The sequence below is a fragment of the Semicossyphus pulcher genome, unplaced genomic scaffold (genome assembly GCF_022749685.1).
Source record: "Semicossyphus pulcher isolate SPU_LCO1_2020_fin unplaced genomic scaffold, fSemPul1.0.p SCAF_11, whole genome shotgun sequence".
Lineage (NCBI taxonomy): Eukaryota > Metazoa > Chordata > Actinopteri > Labriformes > Labridae > Semicossyphus > Semicossyphus pulcher.
Genome location: NW_027211615.1, coordinates 9,822,722 through 9,841,221, shown reverse-complemented (window position 1 = coordinate 9,841,221; position 18,500 = coordinate 9,822,722). Strand labels below are relative to the sequence as shown.

Genomic DNA, 18,500 nt, shown 5'->3' with positions numbered 1-18,500 from the left:
AAGCTGTTTGCCGACAGACCTGACGGAGCATGAATTCAGACTTTTTACAAGTTGATGCCTGTCAGTCGCATTCAGTGTTTATGTCACGTCACAGTTTATGTCTGATAGGAGTGGGAGCACAGACCATGGATGGATTGTATTACATCCTTTGCACGGACGCGAGCGCGAGCAATGCTGACTGCAGTGGACTTATCGGCCACAGGTGTCATTTTCTGAAAGTTACATTCAGCCCCTTTAAATAAATAAATATTTAAGTTAAATATATAATAAGTGCTCAATAAAAGGTGCAGTTGTTACTTTAGGTTGTTAAATTTTCTATGGGTACATTTAAAAAACAACTTTTTAAAGGAGTTAATAATATGTGTCCATCTAAAATGTATGGCTCTTAGGTGTATATAAAAGATAGATAGAAGGAGCAAAAGGAACATAACCGTGACGACAGCGAGGACAAACACTAATTTGGTTCCAATCACAACGTAAACAAACTGCCTTAAAGGTTGAAAAAGATTCATATCAGATCTCCTAGGAAGGAAGGAAATAAGGACATAAGGGAAGGGATGTGTGAGGACTTTGAACAGGACCTTTGTGTCTGCACAGAATCACAGTCAGGCTCCCTCTCCGTCTCTGCCTCACCTGGCTCTGATTAACACAACAGACACAACTACTGCCTGGCGGTCTGGAACACAGAAACCGCCGCTGTGGCCCCGCTGCGCTGCTCAGCTCTTTTTATGTTTGCACATTCACGTCCTGTCACACACACTTATAACAAAACCGTTTCCCATTCTGGCTCCCCGCAGCGCGCCGCGTATCCCGAGCGCTCCGTGTCTGTTTAAGAATGACTCTCCCCCCTGCTGAGTGTGGCTCTGTTAAAGATGTATCATGTTTATGGAGCTCATCAAGCACTGGGAAGTCTCAGGGAGAAGAAACCAGCAGCAGAGATTGATGGGACGGGTGGCAGCACCCCCCGTAGCGGCGGGCGGGGCCGGCTGTGCGGCCTGTGCGGACTTCCCTAATGAGAGGGGCGCCCCGGTTTTGGAGGGCTGCTCCCGCTCTCTCACTCTCACTGCGGCCTCGGCTGCCTGTCATTAACCGCCCGCTATCAGAGAGCATTCTGGGAAACCGTGCCACAAAGGGCCTCCGTGGAGCGGCCTGTGTCTCTTTCTGTCTCACCACATTTCTGCTTTTTCTTTTACAGCCTCTTCTTTTTTATTTACCCTCATTTGTTTCATTCCTGCGCTCGATTCCCTGCCTGTATTTTCTGCGCCGTCTTTGAGTCACATTTGTCACGCTGAGGGTTTGTGTCTTGACCCAACAGTAATGAGCTCTGGTCTGAGGAACTGGATCCATAATGGCTGCTTTCTTTTCCAATTAGGAACTATTTATAGGCTAAAGGACTAGCTTAGTTTTATCTGATTGGCCCTTTGACACATTTTTGTCCGCCTGTTGTGCAGACTTTTAAAGCACGCCCGCTCCTGTGAGAAGAGAGCCGACGTTTAGGCCAGGGCGGTGAAAGGAACTGTGTGTGGGGCACAAAGCGAGCTCTGTACGGGGAGTGGTGTCAGCCTCACGCCAACCTGCAGAGAGCTCGCTCCTACTGCGAGCGGTGCCAAGTCATTTCAGTTTACTCCTGAAAAATGTCCAGAGTTTGTCGTATTTAAAGTTTAAATACCTGTAGCAGCTGGTTTTAATCTTTGATAGTCTCGGCTTGCAACATGCAGCCTAAGGGCTTCACATTAGAGGAACAAATGGCAACAATAAATAAAGTTTTGCAAGACTAAAATGATACAACAATAGCAGAAATAAAATCTGAGAAATAAATGAATAAAATCAGTAAAATAAGACACCAGGGATGATAAAAACTTGGACTCAGGCTATAACATTTCTCCAAAATAAAAGCCTGATTATAAAAATAGGTTTTTAAATTCTTCCTCTAACCTCTTACTTTGCACCTCCTCCTTCTCTCCTTGACTCTCTCTGTGTGTTTCTGTCTTCCAGCTGTGGCTCCAGTCGTGCCCGAGCTGAACAGCGACATAGACACGAGTAACTTCGACGACATCGAGGAGGATAAAAAAAATGCTGAGACCTTTCCTCCGCCCAAAGCCTTTGTGGGCAACCAGCTACCATTCGTCGGCTTCACTTACTTCAAAGAGGACCAGTGAGTGTTTGATGTACTTTTGTTAATGACGTTTTGATTTTAGGGGATTTTTGCTGTAATAAAAAAATGCAGCTCTCATGTGCAGGAGCTCTTGCAAAGGCCTTAAGTCTAAGGTTTTTAAGGACAGCGTTGAGCTTCACACCCAAACTTTAATACAGTCTGCAGCCTGTTCCAGCTCCACACTGCCGCCTTGTTCTGACAGCCCCTTTAAAACCCCTCTTTGCTTATGATGAAGTCGAGTTTTTGGAGGTCTGGCTGCTATTGGTTGGAAAAGTAGTAAAAACAACAGCGTTGTGTTGGAGTCATGATCCTATAATACTTTAATCAGCAATGTTTTAAGCTGTAGAATTTATCATTAATCTGGAATAACCAAGTGAAATGGCCTAAGTTAAAGCAACATTATGTTACTGTTATACCTCAAATAACAGACTAAATATAACTTAGATAGTATGCTGACTTGTAACAGAAAGAATAGTGCCTCTTTTATTTGCACTCCGCTATACGCCCGTTCTTGCACTATGTAACTTGTGACGAGGGGGACAAGCTTAAAGAAACAGTGCTTTACCTTTACACCACAGCTCTATGGTTGAAAGCCCTGAGGGAAAACCTTCTCCAGTTACGAATCTTAGCTACGTAGCGCCAGTGTGGACGTCCTGGCAGAGGCCAAGGGACCAGGGAGGAAACCAAGGAGGTTAAGAAGAGACAGACAGACAGATCTTTATTGTCATTGTTATAAAAACAACGAAAGGCAGTTTAGCAGCTCGTTGGTCAAGACAAAACAGTAATATTAAGACAAAACATCACGCTACACACATGCTAAAAACACGCTTAAAAAATGGCACAGTAATCATTTAAAATAGAGAGAGTAACCGAGCACGCAGTTGGAAGAGAGTGAATCTTGGACTAGCTGCCAATCGTTTGAGAGTGAGTAAATTTAACTTCATATCGCAACAAAAACACATTCTGGCATAATGTTTCTTGAACAAATAACACCCCAACTCACAAACGTATACACGTGGTGGTCACATCTGCTGAATTTCCATCCATTATCTATACCGCTTATCCTGTTCAGGTCGCAGGGGGGCTGGAGCCTACCCCAGCTTTCAGTGGGCGAGAGGCGGGGTTACACCCTGGACTGATGACCAGTCGATCACAGGGCCGACACACAGATACAGACAACCTTTCGCGCTCACACTCACACGTGTGGGCAATTTAAAGTCACCAATACCTAACGAACATGTCTTTGGACTGTGGGAGGAAGCCGGGGTACCTGGAGGGAACCCACACATGAACGGGGAGAACATGCAAACTTCATCCAAACCGGGTTCAAACTAGGAACCTTCTAGCTGTGAGGCAACAGCGCTAACCGCTGCACCACCACGCAGCCAATTCCCCGATAATTCATGAACATTATCATGTATTAAAACATGTGGCTGTTATAGCATTTTCCCCTTAGACTTCATCCTTTGACTGTTCATTTTTGGATGCAACTTTTCTTTATGCATCTTCAATATTTAGGCATTTGTATGGGTGCTCTTCCATTTTCAAAAATGGTGCACAATTTTTCATGCTGAAGGGCAAAACTGGCCTTGAAATGATTGTTACATGGCTTCAGATGATTTGGTCATTCTGCAGCCATGCCACAGAGTCTGTGATGACTCCCCAGAGTCCTGCACCATCGTGGTTAACAGCTGGCAACAGACTGTGTGGGTTGGAGGCAGCCTTTAGGTTTCTCTGAAGGTTAAAACATCCAGATGTGAAAAAAGCAAAAAGCTCCTTCTACATCGGATGATCTCATGTTTTGTGCTCCAGTGTGAGGTTATGGGTCAGAAGTATAAATGATTTCTGACATGTCGTTTGATGAAGATTCAGCACATCCTTGACCGTCCAGTTGGTGTTATTGATCTGGTGGGGGTAAAAGATGTCACATATTTGTAGACTGTGACAAGTGACTCGTCTTAGATGTTGTCGGGGTTGGAAAAGCAAACCTAAGTAAACTCAGTTGCAGACATTCATGGCTCCCCTCTGTCCCTCTTCATCTCTCAGGCTGCTGAAGGGCGACAACAACAGCTCTGAGGAGGATTCAGAGGAGACGAAGGAAAGCTCTGAGGATAAGGAGAAGTCCTTGGAAAGTAAAAAAGAGGTTGGTGTTTAATATTATGGTAACAATGGAAGAATTAAAGACATGAAGTAAATTGGATATTAGATTGTTTTAATTTCTGTCTGAGCAGCTGCAGAAAAGCCTTCATCAGCTGAAGGAGAAGCTCGACCATGAGATGCAGGCCAAAGAAGAGCTGGATCAGAAGTACAAGTACGAGCGGACAAATAACTCACACAAACACACTATCAATTGTTCCTGACATTTCAAATATGTCATTATTTACTGTGAAACAGCAACAGAATAAAAGGGAAACCGTTCTTTTCTACAGAAATACCACCAACCGTTTAGACAAGCTGGTCAAAGAGTTAGACAAAGAGGTAAAGATGGATGGACGTCGATTCAACCATTATATAAAGTACGTAAGTTCATTCCTCTTACATTGCTTGTGGTTTCCTCTCCCATCAGATGAGCAGCAGGCAGACGGTGGAGGCCTCGCTCAGGCAGCTGGAGAGAGAGCGAGCTCTGCTGCAGCACCAGAGCGCCGACAACCTGCGCAAGGTGGAGATCGAAAGTGACAGAAAGCGCGGCCTGGAGAACGAACGTGAGCACCGGGGAAATATCCAAACGTTAGGCTTAAATATCTCCGGGATAAGCTTTAAATGTCATGTGATCATCATACCAGCTAGATAACAGTATATTTACGTAGGTTTTTAGTTCTCATTTTATACATTTCACTTACAGAATCAGTCTGACCTCGAGGGTATCTGTTAGCTCTGCATCCCACTCATTAAATTACAGCGTATATGCACTGTATGGTTTTATATACTGGCTATCTGTGGGTGGAGCATTGTATTGCTAGTGTCCACTGAATGTGTCATATCACATATTGCATTGTCACTTTTATTTTTTATTGTTTTATAATAAGTGAACAACCTGAGGGACCAGCTAGAAGACCTCAGGAAGAGGAACCAGAACTCTCAGATCTCCAATGAGAAAAACATCCAGCTGCAGAAACAAGTGAGAGGAAGCTTTTTAACTTTTAACACAGCTTTAAATATCTTTGTTTTTCTTTTTTTAGTAAGTTTCATAAGTGTTTGTACTTATGCAAATCAAATATGCTAATTTAAAAAGCCATATTCAAGCAAAAAACAGTTTATATTCTCCTGTTTCCCTCATTAAATCCTTTTAATTCTGCAGCAGTACTGACCCACTGTAGCCTGCGGCGAAACGTTTCATCCTTTCTTGTTTCTCATCTGTAGCTCGAGGAGGCCAACGCCGTGCTACAGACCGAGCAGGAGGCGGCGGCGCGGCTGAAGAAGAGTCAGGCAGAGGCGCAGAAACAGAGTCAGAGCCTGGAGGTCAGCCTGAGGGAGGTGCAGGAAAAGAGCGGCCAGCTGGAAAACAGCAAGATGGAGCTGGAGAAGCAGCTGAGGGGGCTGCAGGCCGAGCTGGAGGAGGAGAAACGAGATAGCAGCCTCGGGACAGAAACTATTACTGACCTGCAGGGTGAGGCGCGGCTGTCTGTTACACTTTGTCTTTAGTGATGAAAGGCTTGGATTGAGTTGTTTCAAAGTGAGACGATGCAGCTAATGAGAGAAGAAATGTGTCCTCATAGCAAATGAAAGGTTGAATTTGTAAGCAACATATCAACTGACTGTATTAACAGCAGCTACAGTGTGGTGAACCATTGGTTTAGCGTTTTTATGCCTTGGGTTCAGCACTTTAGTCGTCACCATATTGTTTTTTTTGGAGCCCCAAGTTATTATATTTTAAATAAAAGGAGCGAGGGGTTAGAAAACACCAAGTTATAAAGCTAAAACGTGTAAACCTGTGGCTAATTCATTAGCCGAGGAAGGAGCTAGCTAACACTTGTTTCTTACCGAATTAGATTCTGTGAAGGTCGCCGACCAGAGTTGTTTATTTCTCAAACTAAAGAAGCTTAGAGAGCTTGTAGAACGTAGCAGACTTGGTTAACTCCTTATCTTCTACTTCTTATCACTTTAGCCTGATGTCTTCCCTAACAAGCTAGCCATGGTGAGCGCAGACACCAAAACCTGCTAATAAGTGTAAAATACATGAAACTAGAATTTCACTCACCGAAAAAGCTAGCAGACTTCTTGGGTGGCCTTTCAGTACAATAAACTGCACAGCAAGCCGTGTTATTTGTCTGGTATTTGCAAGAAAAACTCTCCAAAAGGGACAAACAACACAAACACGGCCATGTTGTCAAGTTCAGTGACTGGAATTAGCTGCAGTGACACTTAGCAGACAGCTAGCAGCATTCCCCTGTCAAGGAATTAAGCCTAGCCTGCAATTATGCACTTATCTAAGCCTAAATATAACTTCAACGGGTGAGTTATATATACATCCACCCCCTGTGTCGTTGTCATGAATAGAGTAATTAGCTAGAGACCAAACCTGTTGTTTGTAACAGGCTGTTTTCATTCTGCTGCATTTTTGGCATCAGGCGGCCCCTCGAGAAACACTTCCGCGCTGGCTTCCATTTTTATCCCCAGAGGTTGTTTTTTGAATAAAACACCCCGTTGTTCAGCTAATTACAGTCAGTGGTTTTGTTGCTAAAGCTATACTTTGTCTGGTATGACTAGCAGTGTGTTGTGGCTAATGTTAGCAAACACTGCTCTAAAACGGAGTTGGAGTTTGTTGACAGTATGTCTCTCCTGCCTTAGCATTAGCCCAGCATTTTAGCTAACAGCTAAACTTTGTGATATACATTTGTAGCCCCAATTGCCACTGTTCAGCAAACATAACAGTCTCAGTTTAATCATGTTTGTTCACACAGTGTTCAGAAATTAGCAATAACTGAACCAAACTGCTGTTAAGAGGCGGTTGTTAACTTTTACTGCAATAATCAGCACCTCAGCAACCAGCCAACCATTATTTACAAGCCGTTTATATTCCAAGTTTTAATGCATCCATTAAAATGTTAAAAGGTTTGAAAAAGTTATGAAAGGTTAATTCGCTGCCATAACTGCCGGTAATCAAACTGTGATCGCCAGAGCTGCTGCAGTAAACATGTCCTCAGCAGCAGGAAAAAAGGCATTACACAACCTGGAGCCTGCAGTATTTGGACTGAGTATTAGATGTGATCGCTGTTTTGGACCAGGCTTTGGGAAATATCAGATCATAGGTGGAAACATGTGTTCAAAAGGCTGAGTGAAGCATAAAGCTATGAAAGAGCGAGAACCTCTTGTGAGACACTGTTTGGAAAGTTGAACGTGTTCAGTCCACGCAGAGGTCAGAGGGGACACATCCAAACAACGGTGTTGCCTGTTTGCCTCCATGTTTTTTTTCCTAGTAAAACTCCCCTTTGGGGTGGAGTTCTTAAAGGGAAAACATTAGGTGGGTTGTTTTTTGTATATTTGAGGCGCAACATGTGCAGGAGCATTAAGTAATGTCTACTTCAGGTGCACTTTGAATCCTCCTGTATTCTTTCTATAACGGCTTATCATTTCCTTTTTGCTGTTCGCACTTCTCCACCTCAGGACGCATCTCTGGCCTGGAAGACAAGGTGAAAGACGTGAAGGCTTCTCTCTCCGGAGTCCAGACTGAAAAGAAGCAGCTGCAGGAGAAGCTCAATGACCTCGAAAAGGTTGGCTGACCCCAGAGAAATTCCTCCCACGTGCTTCGATTTTTTCGGATTACGTTTACATAGTTGTCTAGCTTTTTGAAAAGTAAAATTAAATTAATTCAATACAAAACATCTTCTTTGATTCTGTAGGAGAAAAGCAACCAAGAGATCGACTTGACGTTCAAGCTGAAGTCGCTGCAGCAGAGTCTGGAGCAGGAGGAGGCCGAACACAAGGCCACCAAAGCAAAGCTGGCAGATAAAAACAACATAAACCAGTCGATTGAGGAGGCGAAGTCTGAGGCCATGAAAGGTGAGGATAAATTTGTGAAAGATGATGAAATTATCAGCCTGCATTTACTTGTTTAAGCTGTAGATAATAAACACAAAAGAGCAAGTATTGGTATAAAAGTGGCTCCAGTTATTCAGGAAGGCTAGAGAGGAAATGAAATATAAAGGGCTTATTCATGGAAATGTCTGGTTTCTGCTGTTCAAAGAAGGTTCAATCATAGGCAGAAATTGTTTCATCAATACAGTTTAAAAACTGAGTGCAGCATTGACGACCCTTCTGATGGTTTTCCTGGTCGTGTTTTTGCTCCAGAGATGGAGAGCACGCTGCAGGAGGAGCACAGCCTGAAGCTGCAGGTGGAGGGAAAGCTGCTGCAGCTAGAGAAGGATTACTCCATGCTGGACTGTGACTACAAGCAGGCGCAGCACAAACTGGATGAGCTGCAGGCACAGAAGGAGAAACTCTCTGAAGAGGTGAGTGTTACTTTTTATTAAATGATCATTGGAAGAGGCGAGAACGTCACAGTCCTGTACTTGCCTTTGACCTGAAGTGAACCAGTAGCTGCAGATTTTTCTTGTCACATTTCCTGATATTTTGACTCCATAAACTGATGTTCAGACAAGACTCTAGCCTTTGTGAAGGATATGTGTTGTCATTTTTGTAACTTAAAATGTAGTTAATCCTAATTAGTTGCCGCCTTTCCGCGTTGTTCCCCAGCCTGACATGTTCCCCCTCATCTGTAATTCCCCAATGAAAATGTTCCCGTTTGTGCAGGTAAAGAACCTAAACTTACGTCTGGAGCAGGAGAGCCACAAGCGCAGCCTGAGCCAGAGCGAGCTGAAGATGCAGAACCAGCAGGTGTCGGTGCTCCGCTCCTCAGAGAAACAGCTCAAACAGGAGCTCAACCACCTGCTGGAGCTGAAGCAGGTCCTGGAGAAACAGAACCAGGAGCTCCGCAGGTCAAACACACGCTCGCGCAGAATATAACGCATATTGAACATAAACACACAATACAGCTGGGTTTGTTGTTTGAGTGTTTGATAATTGTTGTGGAGAATCTCATTCAGCATGTTTTATTTGAGGGAGGTGATTTGGCTCCGGTGGGCGGTTGGCATGCAGAAATGATTGACAGGTTGTTGGTTCTGCTCCAGGGAGAAGCAGGAGGCGGGCGGCCAGCTGAAGGAATTGAAGGACCAACTGGAGGCTGAGCAGTATTTCACGGTAATTCTAACCAACAATTTCCCTTCTTTTGTGCACCTTATCAAACAGCAGTGACAGCCAAATATTTGTCACTCAGCACAGCTAACATTATGTTGTCAGGCTTGCAAATCTAAATTGATCTACAGTATGGGGCTGGAGAGGGACGATATGAGCAGGGAAGGAGTTTATTTTCCTGCATCCTCTGTGCCCTGCAGTATCTGTGTGTGATATGAAATTAATTGAATCTCCACCTGTCCTCCTCCAAGACCCTGTACAAGACGCAGATCCGAGAGCTGAAGGACGAGTGCGACGAGAAGAACGAGCTGTACAAAGAGGCGAAGCAGCGACTGGCACAATATGAGGAGGAAAGGTAACTGTGACTGACTGTTCTGACCTCTCCATTGCCAGCTTAAACATTACAACCCGTTTTATTTGATTCTGTTTCAGACAACATAAACACATTACACTCGAAACACCTCTTAGTTGAAGAATGACAAAATAAACCCCCAAAAATTTAAAGTAATAATCTCGAAGGTCTGTTAAGTCACTATCTATCACCCAATGATTGATTGAGCCTGTGGCCCACTGATGAAAGCCTTTGCATTTGCAGTATTACTGTGGTGACTTTAGCGGACAAAATCACAAGCAGCACCCAGTTAGAGAGGGTAGGCGGAGCTAAGCGGCTGCTTTTCCAGTCTCTGCAAGTGTTGCGAGTAAACAGTAATCTACTATGGCTGAACAAACAAAGAAAAGATGGATGACTACAAATACAACTTCAAAAATAAGTGAAAATCAAAAGAAAAAAGAAACAAACTCGACGCTCAGATGAAGCAAAAAAAGGAAAGCGACCGTCAGCGAGGAAAATCAAGAGTTACAACCGGAGCCAACCGTGGACGTCACACATGCTGCACTGTCTGGATATCTGGGAGTGTGCTCCCGTTATAGGCGTTTATCATAGGTGCCGCCAAAGAGAACGAAACTGAAATCTTCAAGTCATTACAACTTTAAACCAGAAACTACAGCATTAATATCACCTGATATTTCTGAATTTGTTTTGAATAACATTCAGATAAAATACTTTTTTTTAAAAAGAGGGATACTAGGTGCTCACGGTAGCAGGTTTGTTAAACTCCAGGTGAATGCTAGGTGCTCTTGAAGGCAAAAAAGTTAACTGTCGAAGGGGGGAAGCCACTGGGTTCTCTTCAGGCACACTTGTGCCGAGACAAAGATTTAGTTTAAAATGCCTTTATTAAATGAGGTTTATCTCGTAAACAACATCAAATTTACAGGAGTAAATGCCGACCAGTTTAGCGACATTCTGTTTAATGACTCTTCCTAGCCACGCCCTGAGGGAAACCGGTCGGCGTTTACTCCTGTAAAATTGATGTTTACGAGATAAACCTGATTTAAGCCCTGATTTAATAAAGGCATTTTAAACTAAATCCTTGTCTCGGTGCGAGTGTGCCTGAAGAAAGCCCAGTGGCTTCCCCCCTTCAAAAGACTTTTTTAATTTCAGCATCGCATGGTAAAATAACACAAATGAATAAAGAATAAAATCGTTCGTATATGACAAATAAATACACAAATAATGAAATAAATAGAACCACAAAAAGTCATTTTACAGCTTATTCTGAGTTGCAGTCACAGCATAATATTGCATAATTTATTTTTAGGTTTTATAAGCATGTAGCAGACTAACAGGATTATTGTTATTTGCCCTTTTGTAAATGTATGTCACAGCCAAAAAGGAAGACTTGACCTTTATCTGAATGTTTAACCAGATTAGCAGCGCAGATGCTCCACAGACCGAGAGCACTGTAGACAAGCAGATATTCTTAGATCAGGTGTAACTGGTGCATTAACTTAAAGGTCACACATCAAAAAGTATGCATGCCGAGACATTCCTGCCTAAAGTGCTTCTCACCTTGTCAGTCTACTTCTGACAGGCATGAGACAAAGATTTCCGTGCTCCTAATGATCCAGCACTTCTTTTTCACTCTACACAGGGATTCTCTGACATCCCAGCTGGAGGCCAGTTTGACCAAGGCGGACTCCGAGCAGCTGGCTCGCTCCATCGCCGAGGAGCAGTACTCGGCTCTGGAGAAGGAGAAGATCATGAAGGAGCTGGAGATCAAAGACATGGTGGCGAAACACAAACAGGAGCTCAGCGACAAGGAGGCCACCATCAGCTCGGTGAGTCAGAGTCAAGAGCTCTTTTTTTAGCTGATAAAATCCAGGAAGTGTTTGGTCCTTCCTGAAACATTGATGAAAAAAACATGACTAATGGTGGCATAAATGTGAATCCACTTGTATTAACCTTTTTTGCTTATGCCGACATGATGTGTACTTTTGTTTCCTAAAAAATAACCGATAAATAAAACATTAAAATATCAGATTTTCCATAAAGTAGTTTTTCCATAAACATTATGCTTAAATAGACTGAGGGACTGACTTTATTAAAGAAGAGAAATCAACAAACTACATGTGCTCTGCTGTCACCCATACCTTTAAATGCAGAGCGACCTATTAAGAAGTCATAAACAAATCAAAAAATCATGGTGACTAAAACATCTTGTTAACCTTAATCAATTGATGTATTGCTCTTGCATTAAGCCATGCATTAGATACTGAAAATTCTTGCCTATTCTTGATACTTAAAGGGCCAGGCCATGCAATTTGGCTCTGTGCCTTTGGAGGACGCTATCCGCTTCCCCAATGGACTCTGAAAAACCTCCACCAGACTACATATAACACGTCATCTGGCAGAGGCCAGGGAGCTTGCTTAACTAAAAAATGTAGACTGAAGACCTGAAGATTTTTTAGACGATCCACCGGTATATTCCCGTCGTTTTTCTGGTTCTGTACCGCTCTGAGCCATTGCCTGCAGCGATCAATGTCCTTGACTGGAAAACGGTAGTACTTCACTCCAGCGTCTCTCGCTGGGCCGTTTCTTTTAGAGGGAGGGGCGCAATGCATGCTGGGTGTTGTAGGAATGTGGAATGGGCGAAACCACGAACTTTCTACACAGCTGTGGTGCCAATTTCAAATATTATCGCTTCTATCGATTACAGAGAACACCAGCTTTGACTGACAGCGGCTTTTTCCAGGGGCAAACTGCTCCTTTAATGAAGTACATACAAATAAATTAATGCTTTTCCATGCGTCCTCTTTTTGTCCCGGCTTTTTTTTAATACCCTTGTTATTTACATTCATGTTTGCTAGCTTGCAACCTTCTTTCCTGCACGCTGCTAGCTTTCCTGGACTGTTACCGCCGCAAGCTGTCAGTGAAACAGACTGAGAGCGAATAATTCAAAATCCACTCAACAACAACAACAAAACATTGCTCTGTAGCTCACTTAGTGCTCCCACAGTGCACCTCCAAAAGCGATGACTCACAGTCATTTAACTGTCCACATCTGGTGGTTCAGATGTGATTTAAACCTCATTACACAGTTTGATTACAAGTGACAACCACTGCGCTTAATCACAGCAGTTTGCGACGAAAACAGTTTAAAAAAAGCTCTTATTTACTTCTGTTTTCAAAGTGTTATTTAAATGAAGTCTGCTTGCCTGTCTGCTAATGTATGCACGGGTGATACTCACCTCTGACCCGACCTCCTACAGCTGGAAGAGTCCAATCGCACTCTGACGGTGGATGTGGGAAACCTGGCCAGTGAGAAAGAGGAGCTCAACAACCAGCTGAAAGAACTGCAGCAGCGTGAGTGTCATTCTGAGTTAATGAGTGCCACATTTCTGCAGGAATGACATTTCCCTCCGTGCTGGAAAATGTGTTACCTAGCTGTCTTGCATATTGACATGATTTATGGGGAGAAAGCTGTAAAAAAGTAGACATTAATGTCTCCATCAGGGAACCAAGCGTCTGTAAAACAGCAGGGTATTGGTCTACAATTTTGCAGCATAAGTTACAGATTGCTTCTGTTGAACTTACTTTAAGTAAAAGTAAGTACGAGACATGATTTATTATTCTGCTCTGCTATTTATACAGAGTTCCATAAAGCCAAAGACGAAGAGAAGAAGATGAACTCGCTCAAAGTGTGCTTTGAGAAGCAGCTGCAGAATGAAAGGACACTAAAAATTCAGGTATGATGTCTGGGCGCCTACACAGGTCTGGAAAGCCGGGAATATTTCCGATACTTTCGTACTTTCACACAGACGACTGTTATGTCATGATAAGAATAATGTTGAGCTGCAGGCTTGTGTTGAACTGCGAGATCTAAAACAAGCTTAAAAACTTTCTTGCAGCAACATTGATGTTCCTGCAGGCTTCCCTGTTCACTCACTGAATTATCACAAATAGATCTTTTTTTTTTTGCTCCAAAGGCTGTCAACAAGCTCGCCGAGGTGATGCACAAGAGGGAGACGATAAGAGGAGGCCACAGAGGCATTGACACCGAGGTTCACAGGAGGGACAAGGAGAACAGGAAGCTGCAGCTGGAGCTGAGAGCGGAGAAGGAGAAACTGAACAGCACCATCATCAAATACCAGAGAGAGATGACGGAGATGCAGGCGGTCAGTACGCCCACGCTGCACACCAGCATACTAACAAATGGCACAGCGTGAATACATTCTGCCACATTTACTGAAAACCATCTGTGTTTCTGACGGATACAAAGAATTTCAATTAGTTTAAGTCCTGATTCTGATTGAGAGATTTAGCTGTAGGTACTGAAGGTTTAACAATATCTCTGAGGATGTGTGTGGCTCATGTCCTTCCTTGAAAGTCATCAGATCCTATCAGGGCTGTATACGAGGAGAAATCTTTTTCACTGACAGAAAAACAAAAAAAATATCTCCTATTATTGCAAAGCTAACACATTAAGGTGAAAATATTTATTTCACTATGTTCTTTACAAAGTCGTTGTTTAATAACTTGGGCACACAGCAGACTTATTGTTTCATTTATTTAGCTGAGCTTGGCTGCTGACCCTGTGCTTCTCTTATTTCCAAAGCCAAACAGGCTTGAACAAATAATAACCCCAACAAAGAACATTATCGCATTATATATTGCATTTCCAAGATTTGTTTTCTTACAGTTTTATTAAACTTGTTTGCTGAACAGCTGCCCACATGCACTATGGTATATTGTATACTGCATACTCTGTATGGTTTTAAGGTCCTATGTAATGTGTATTGTATGTACCTTTGGTGGACAACAGTTAACACCTGACGGGGGAAAAAAAGTGATACTGACAACGAAAAATCAAGCCACTTTAAAGTTGCCAAATTGACGTAATCATTAATGGGCTGTTTACAGCAATCTCAGATCCCATCGGCTATAATCTGACGACGAAATAGCCTCTGGGGACAACGGTGAACGTGCCGGGCATGTAGCCAGCGGTTAGCGATAAACGACTTCCAGTCAAGACTTCCTTTTCCGCGTGCTGCATTTAAAAAGGAAGTTTTTCTTGTGATTTACTTTCATTTAACATCATGAAGCAGATTTGTAAAAAGTAAAAATGATCTTTGTCAGGTCGGAGGTCGGATCGATCATTTCTGATGCATTCAAGGAAGTCGGGAAATCTGTACGGCTTTCGTGACAGTGTGTCAGGGAATTTATCTCAAGTTGAATTTTTGGTCTAGAACAGATTGTTAGCTGTTAGCATGCAGACGTCTGTTTATAGAGGGATATCATTACGGCGGATTACGTTCCGCCTGCTTTTGCTCTCCACACGGACTGTTTTTCCTACATACGCCGCAGCCTGCTGATACGTGATTGGTCAATATTACTCAGACTACAAGTGTAGTACAAACGGAAACCAGAACACTTGCCTTCCCACGTACCTGCCTGTAGACAGAGATTACACTCTTAGTATTTTTTTGTCAGATAACAGTTTCCATGCTCCGCTCTTAGTCGCTCCCCTTATCCATATTTACATGTAGGGGGACTATTTTGAAATTGAGTTTTAACTCTTTCATTTATCAAGTTGTGACAGACTATTAAATGAGCACAGTCTAATACTGAGGCTACTGAAGATTGCAGTTACAACAGTTCCTGTTTTGATTTCTGCATAAATCCAGGTTAATATAGTCCACTTCCACTGCACAGCAACAAAAACACACAACTTACGGTGAAAACAAAATTTGCGCTTCAGCTGTCAAAAACCATTTGCCCTTCCGGGATCAAACACCTGACATCAACAGTGAACTTGCTAACTTTATAACAGCGCTGCAGTAGCACTGTGACACCTACAGCTCAGACCAAAAATCACAATTAAACGATTGCATTAAAAAAAAAAACACGTTTGGCTCTTACACATTATAATTTTATTGCTCATTTTAAAAACAGCAAATAGAGAAGACCTTGAATTGCAACTAAAAACCTGTTCACGTCTGTTGTTCAGGTGATAGCAGAGGAGAACCAGGGGCGTCTGGAGCTTCAGATGGCGTTGGACAGTAAAGACAGCGACATCGAGCAGCTTCGTTGCCAGATCACCTCCCTCAGCGTTCACTCTCTGGACTCCACCAGCATCAGCAGCGGCAACGAGCTGGACTCTGGTGACGGATACCCAGGTAGACAGAGGACACCTCCTCCCACTCTCAAAGCAGTAACACTTCTGCATGTACTCTCTGCATTCCTGTCTATGCTGTCTCTCTTCCTGAGCTCTTACTCTTCTTTTTGTTTCTACTTTGAGTCTCTCTGATTTTGACCTTTTCCTCTTAATGCTTCTTCCTTTTCCCCCTTTCATTTCACCTTCAACTTTGTCCTTCGGGATCCGGCACAGTGCGCATTACTCACTCCCACACCTCAGAATCAATGTCCTTCACCTACCAGCGCACGCACAAGTCTGTCTGCATCGACACCCGGCCCGACCTTCACTCGGCTCACTCTCTCTTTGACTCTGACACTGAGGATGAGGACGAACATGACGGGCAGGTGGAGCAGGGCCCCCGTCCTCTGGCCCTCACCTACGATCAGCCCCCTGAGGCTGAAGCTGCAGGTGACCCTGCATGGCGAATGGGGAAGGAGAAGAAAACTGCACTCGACTTAACATTGGTTTATAACATTTATGCAGCAAATACTTATTCCTAATTCATTATAATAGAGAAAGAAATACCCTCAACCTTGGTCCGTCCCTGCAGCTAATCCTTCTCTGTTGTCTCTGTCTCTGCTGCGCTATAATCCTTTTTATTGTTCACCCGACACGTGCATTCTCACAGCTTGATGCTGGCCTGCTTTGTTCAAAATGTGTCCACTGCAAAATGTGTGGAGAAACATTTTTCTAGGAGTGAAATTTGTGTGTGGAATTTTTCTGAAGCTTCCCATTACAGATCTATCCTAACATACAGCTCCTTATAATTCTTACATTTCCCATGAACTAGTCTTTTGTTGTAAGCACGTAGCAAAGCTTCCTGACACTTACCCTTCGCTTTAAACAAGGACTCATTTTCTCTTCAGAGATAATGTCCTTTTCATGAAAATTATGACAAGGTGTTCTTTTGAGAGGCTCACATGATTATAGGTTGTTCTCTAAAATCTTTTTCTCTGTACTCTAGACTCCAGGCTGGAAGGCTGGATTTCACTTCCTACCAAGAACACAAAGCGCTTTGGCTGGGACAAAAAAGTAATGTATCCACCCTTATGTTCTGATGTGTTTTCTTAGTAATCATTGTCACCAATGAGTCATTTCCCTCTCTAACCGCCCTTTCCTTCCCTTTCCTTTACAGTTTATAGTCGTGAGCAGTAAGAAGATCCTGTTCTACAACAGCGAGCTGGACCGAGAGCAGGCCAACCCTTTTATGACCCTGGACATCGAGTGAGTCATTAAAGCAGTCAAGTTTGAACACATAATACCAGGAATTAATGATAATGGTAAAATACAGAGCGGAGTAGTTACTTAGAGTCTACAGCCAACCTTTCAGCTCCGAGAGATTGACACAAATGTGCTTTGTGTTTACTTAAATGCTAATGCCATCATGCTAACAAGCCCATGGTGACAATGCTAACTAGGGCTAGGTATCAGAAACCAAAGTAACCAGGCTAAATGTATTGGAAAATGTGTCCCAAAGAGGTTTCTTAAAGATACTCTTAAATATACTTCTTAAAGCTAGCAGGAAGTGTAGCAGGTATATAGTTTACAATGCTCACCATCGTAGTTAAGCATGTTAGCATGCTAAGACTAGCTAATTATAGCGAAACACAGGTTGTAGCTAGGCCTGATGAATGTAACCCTGACCTAACCCTAAAGATACTCAGCGCTGGTGCTAGCAGGAATTATAGTAGGTATAATGTTAACCATGGTCACCAACTTAGTTAAGCGTGTTAGCATGCTAAGATTAGCTTATTTGCAGCTGAGGCGGTTAGAATGTAATTCATTTTACAGAAATAAAAGTAACAATTTGAAATTTTGTCCCATGATAGCGCTAAATGAAAAGTTGCTAGGTACCTTTTATTGCTAAGTACCTCATACAACCCCTCTTCAAAAAAAACAAAACTAACTAAGACTGGACCAAAATTGCAGACAGACTGAACGACAAACTTTCCTTTCCAAAGCGATGCTGCTATAGTTAAACTATTAAGAAAAATAAGGGAGAACAACAAAAATATTTAATTTTAACTTAAAGCATCCTAGTTAGGTTACAAAACTTGTATACCCCAGAGTAGTACTCACTTTTAATTATCCAAGATCAAGATTTAACTCGTCCATCTCCTTCTCTTCTACAGTAAGCTGTTTCATGTCCGACCCGTCACTCACACTGACGTGTACCGTGCAGATGCCAAAGAAATTCCAAGAATATTCCAGGTAATTAGACGGCGCTCTCCCTGCTTCCTTCTCTTTCTGCCACCTCTCCCTCCTTTCACACACTGTCAGTAGAAATCAGGCATGGTTTCTTAATTCAACTGTCACTAAAATTACACTCCCCTTCTTTTCTTCCACCAGATCCTGTATCCCAACGAAGGCGAGAGCAAGCGTGACCAGGAGGTTGTAGTGGAGCCGATGCTGTATGGTGATCGTCCCTCCTACATCAGCCACAAGGGCCACGAGTTCATCCTCACTCTCTACCACTTCCCCTCCAGCTGCGAGGCCTGCACTCGGCCCCTGTGGCACGTTTTCAAGCCGCCACCGGCCCTCGAGTGCCGCCGCTGCCACACCAAGTGCCACAAAGACCACCTGGACAGGAAGGAGGAAGTTATTGTGCCCTGCAAAGG

General features: G+C 43.2%; 1 protein-coding gene across 5 annotated transcripts in view; it reads left to right on the top strand.

Annotated features, from left to right (window-relative positions):
* LOC138611505 (rho-associated protein kinase 2-like) overlaps positions 1-18,500 on the top strand; it is a 38,771-nt gene that overhangs the window by 15,864 nt on the left and 4,407 nt on the right. For 4 of the 5 annotated variants that reach the window (XR_011309613.1, XR_011309614.1, XM_069684680.1 and 1 more), the window contains exons 9-31: positions 1,996-2,155; positions 4,202-4,298; positions 4,387-4,466; positions 4,585-4,633; positions 4,722-4,857; positions 5,182-5,273; positions 5,516-5,762; positions 7,760-7,866; positions 7,996-8,155; positions 8,444-8,604; positions 8,906-9,090; positions 9,283-9,352; positions 9,598-9,701; positions 11,338-11,524; positions 12,956-13,049; positions 13,338-13,432; positions 13,673-13,861; positions 15,694-15,862; positions 16,075-16,290; positions 16,847-16,914; positions 17,018-17,106; positions 18,015-18,093; positions 18,232-18,499. Coding sequence is in view for 3 of the 5 variants with exons in the window: in XM_069684680.1 (XP_069540781.1) it covers positions 1,996-2,155; positions 4,202-4,298; positions 4,387-4,466; positions 4,585-4,633; positions 4,722-4,857; positions 5,182-5,273; positions 5,516-5,762; positions 7,760-7,866; positions 7,996-8,155; positions 8,444-8,604; positions 8,906-9,090; positions 9,283-9,352; positions 9,598-9,701; positions 11,338-11,524; positions 12,956-13,049; positions 13,338-13,432; positions 13,673-13,861; positions 15,694-15,862; positions 16,075-16,290; positions 16,847-16,914; positions 17,018-17,106; positions 18,015-18,093; positions 18,232-18,499 (3,102 nt within the window). In the remaining 2 variants the exon portion in view is untranslated. The remainder of the gene's footprint in view (positions 1-1,995; positions 2,156-4,201; positions 4,299-4,386; positions 4,467-4,584; positions 4,634-4,721; positions 4,858-5,181; positions 5,274-5,515; positions 5,763-7,759; positions 7,867-7,995; positions 8,156-8,443; positions 8,605-8,905; positions 9,091-9,282; positions 9,353-9,597; positions 9,702-11,337; positions 11,525-12,955; positions 13,050-13,337; positions 13,433-13,672; positions 13,862-15,693; positions 15,863-16,074; positions 16,291-16,846; positions 16,915-17,017; positions 17,107-18,014; positions 18,094-18,231; position 18,500) is intronic. The other variant, XM_069684688.1, reaches the window with a different exon arrangement.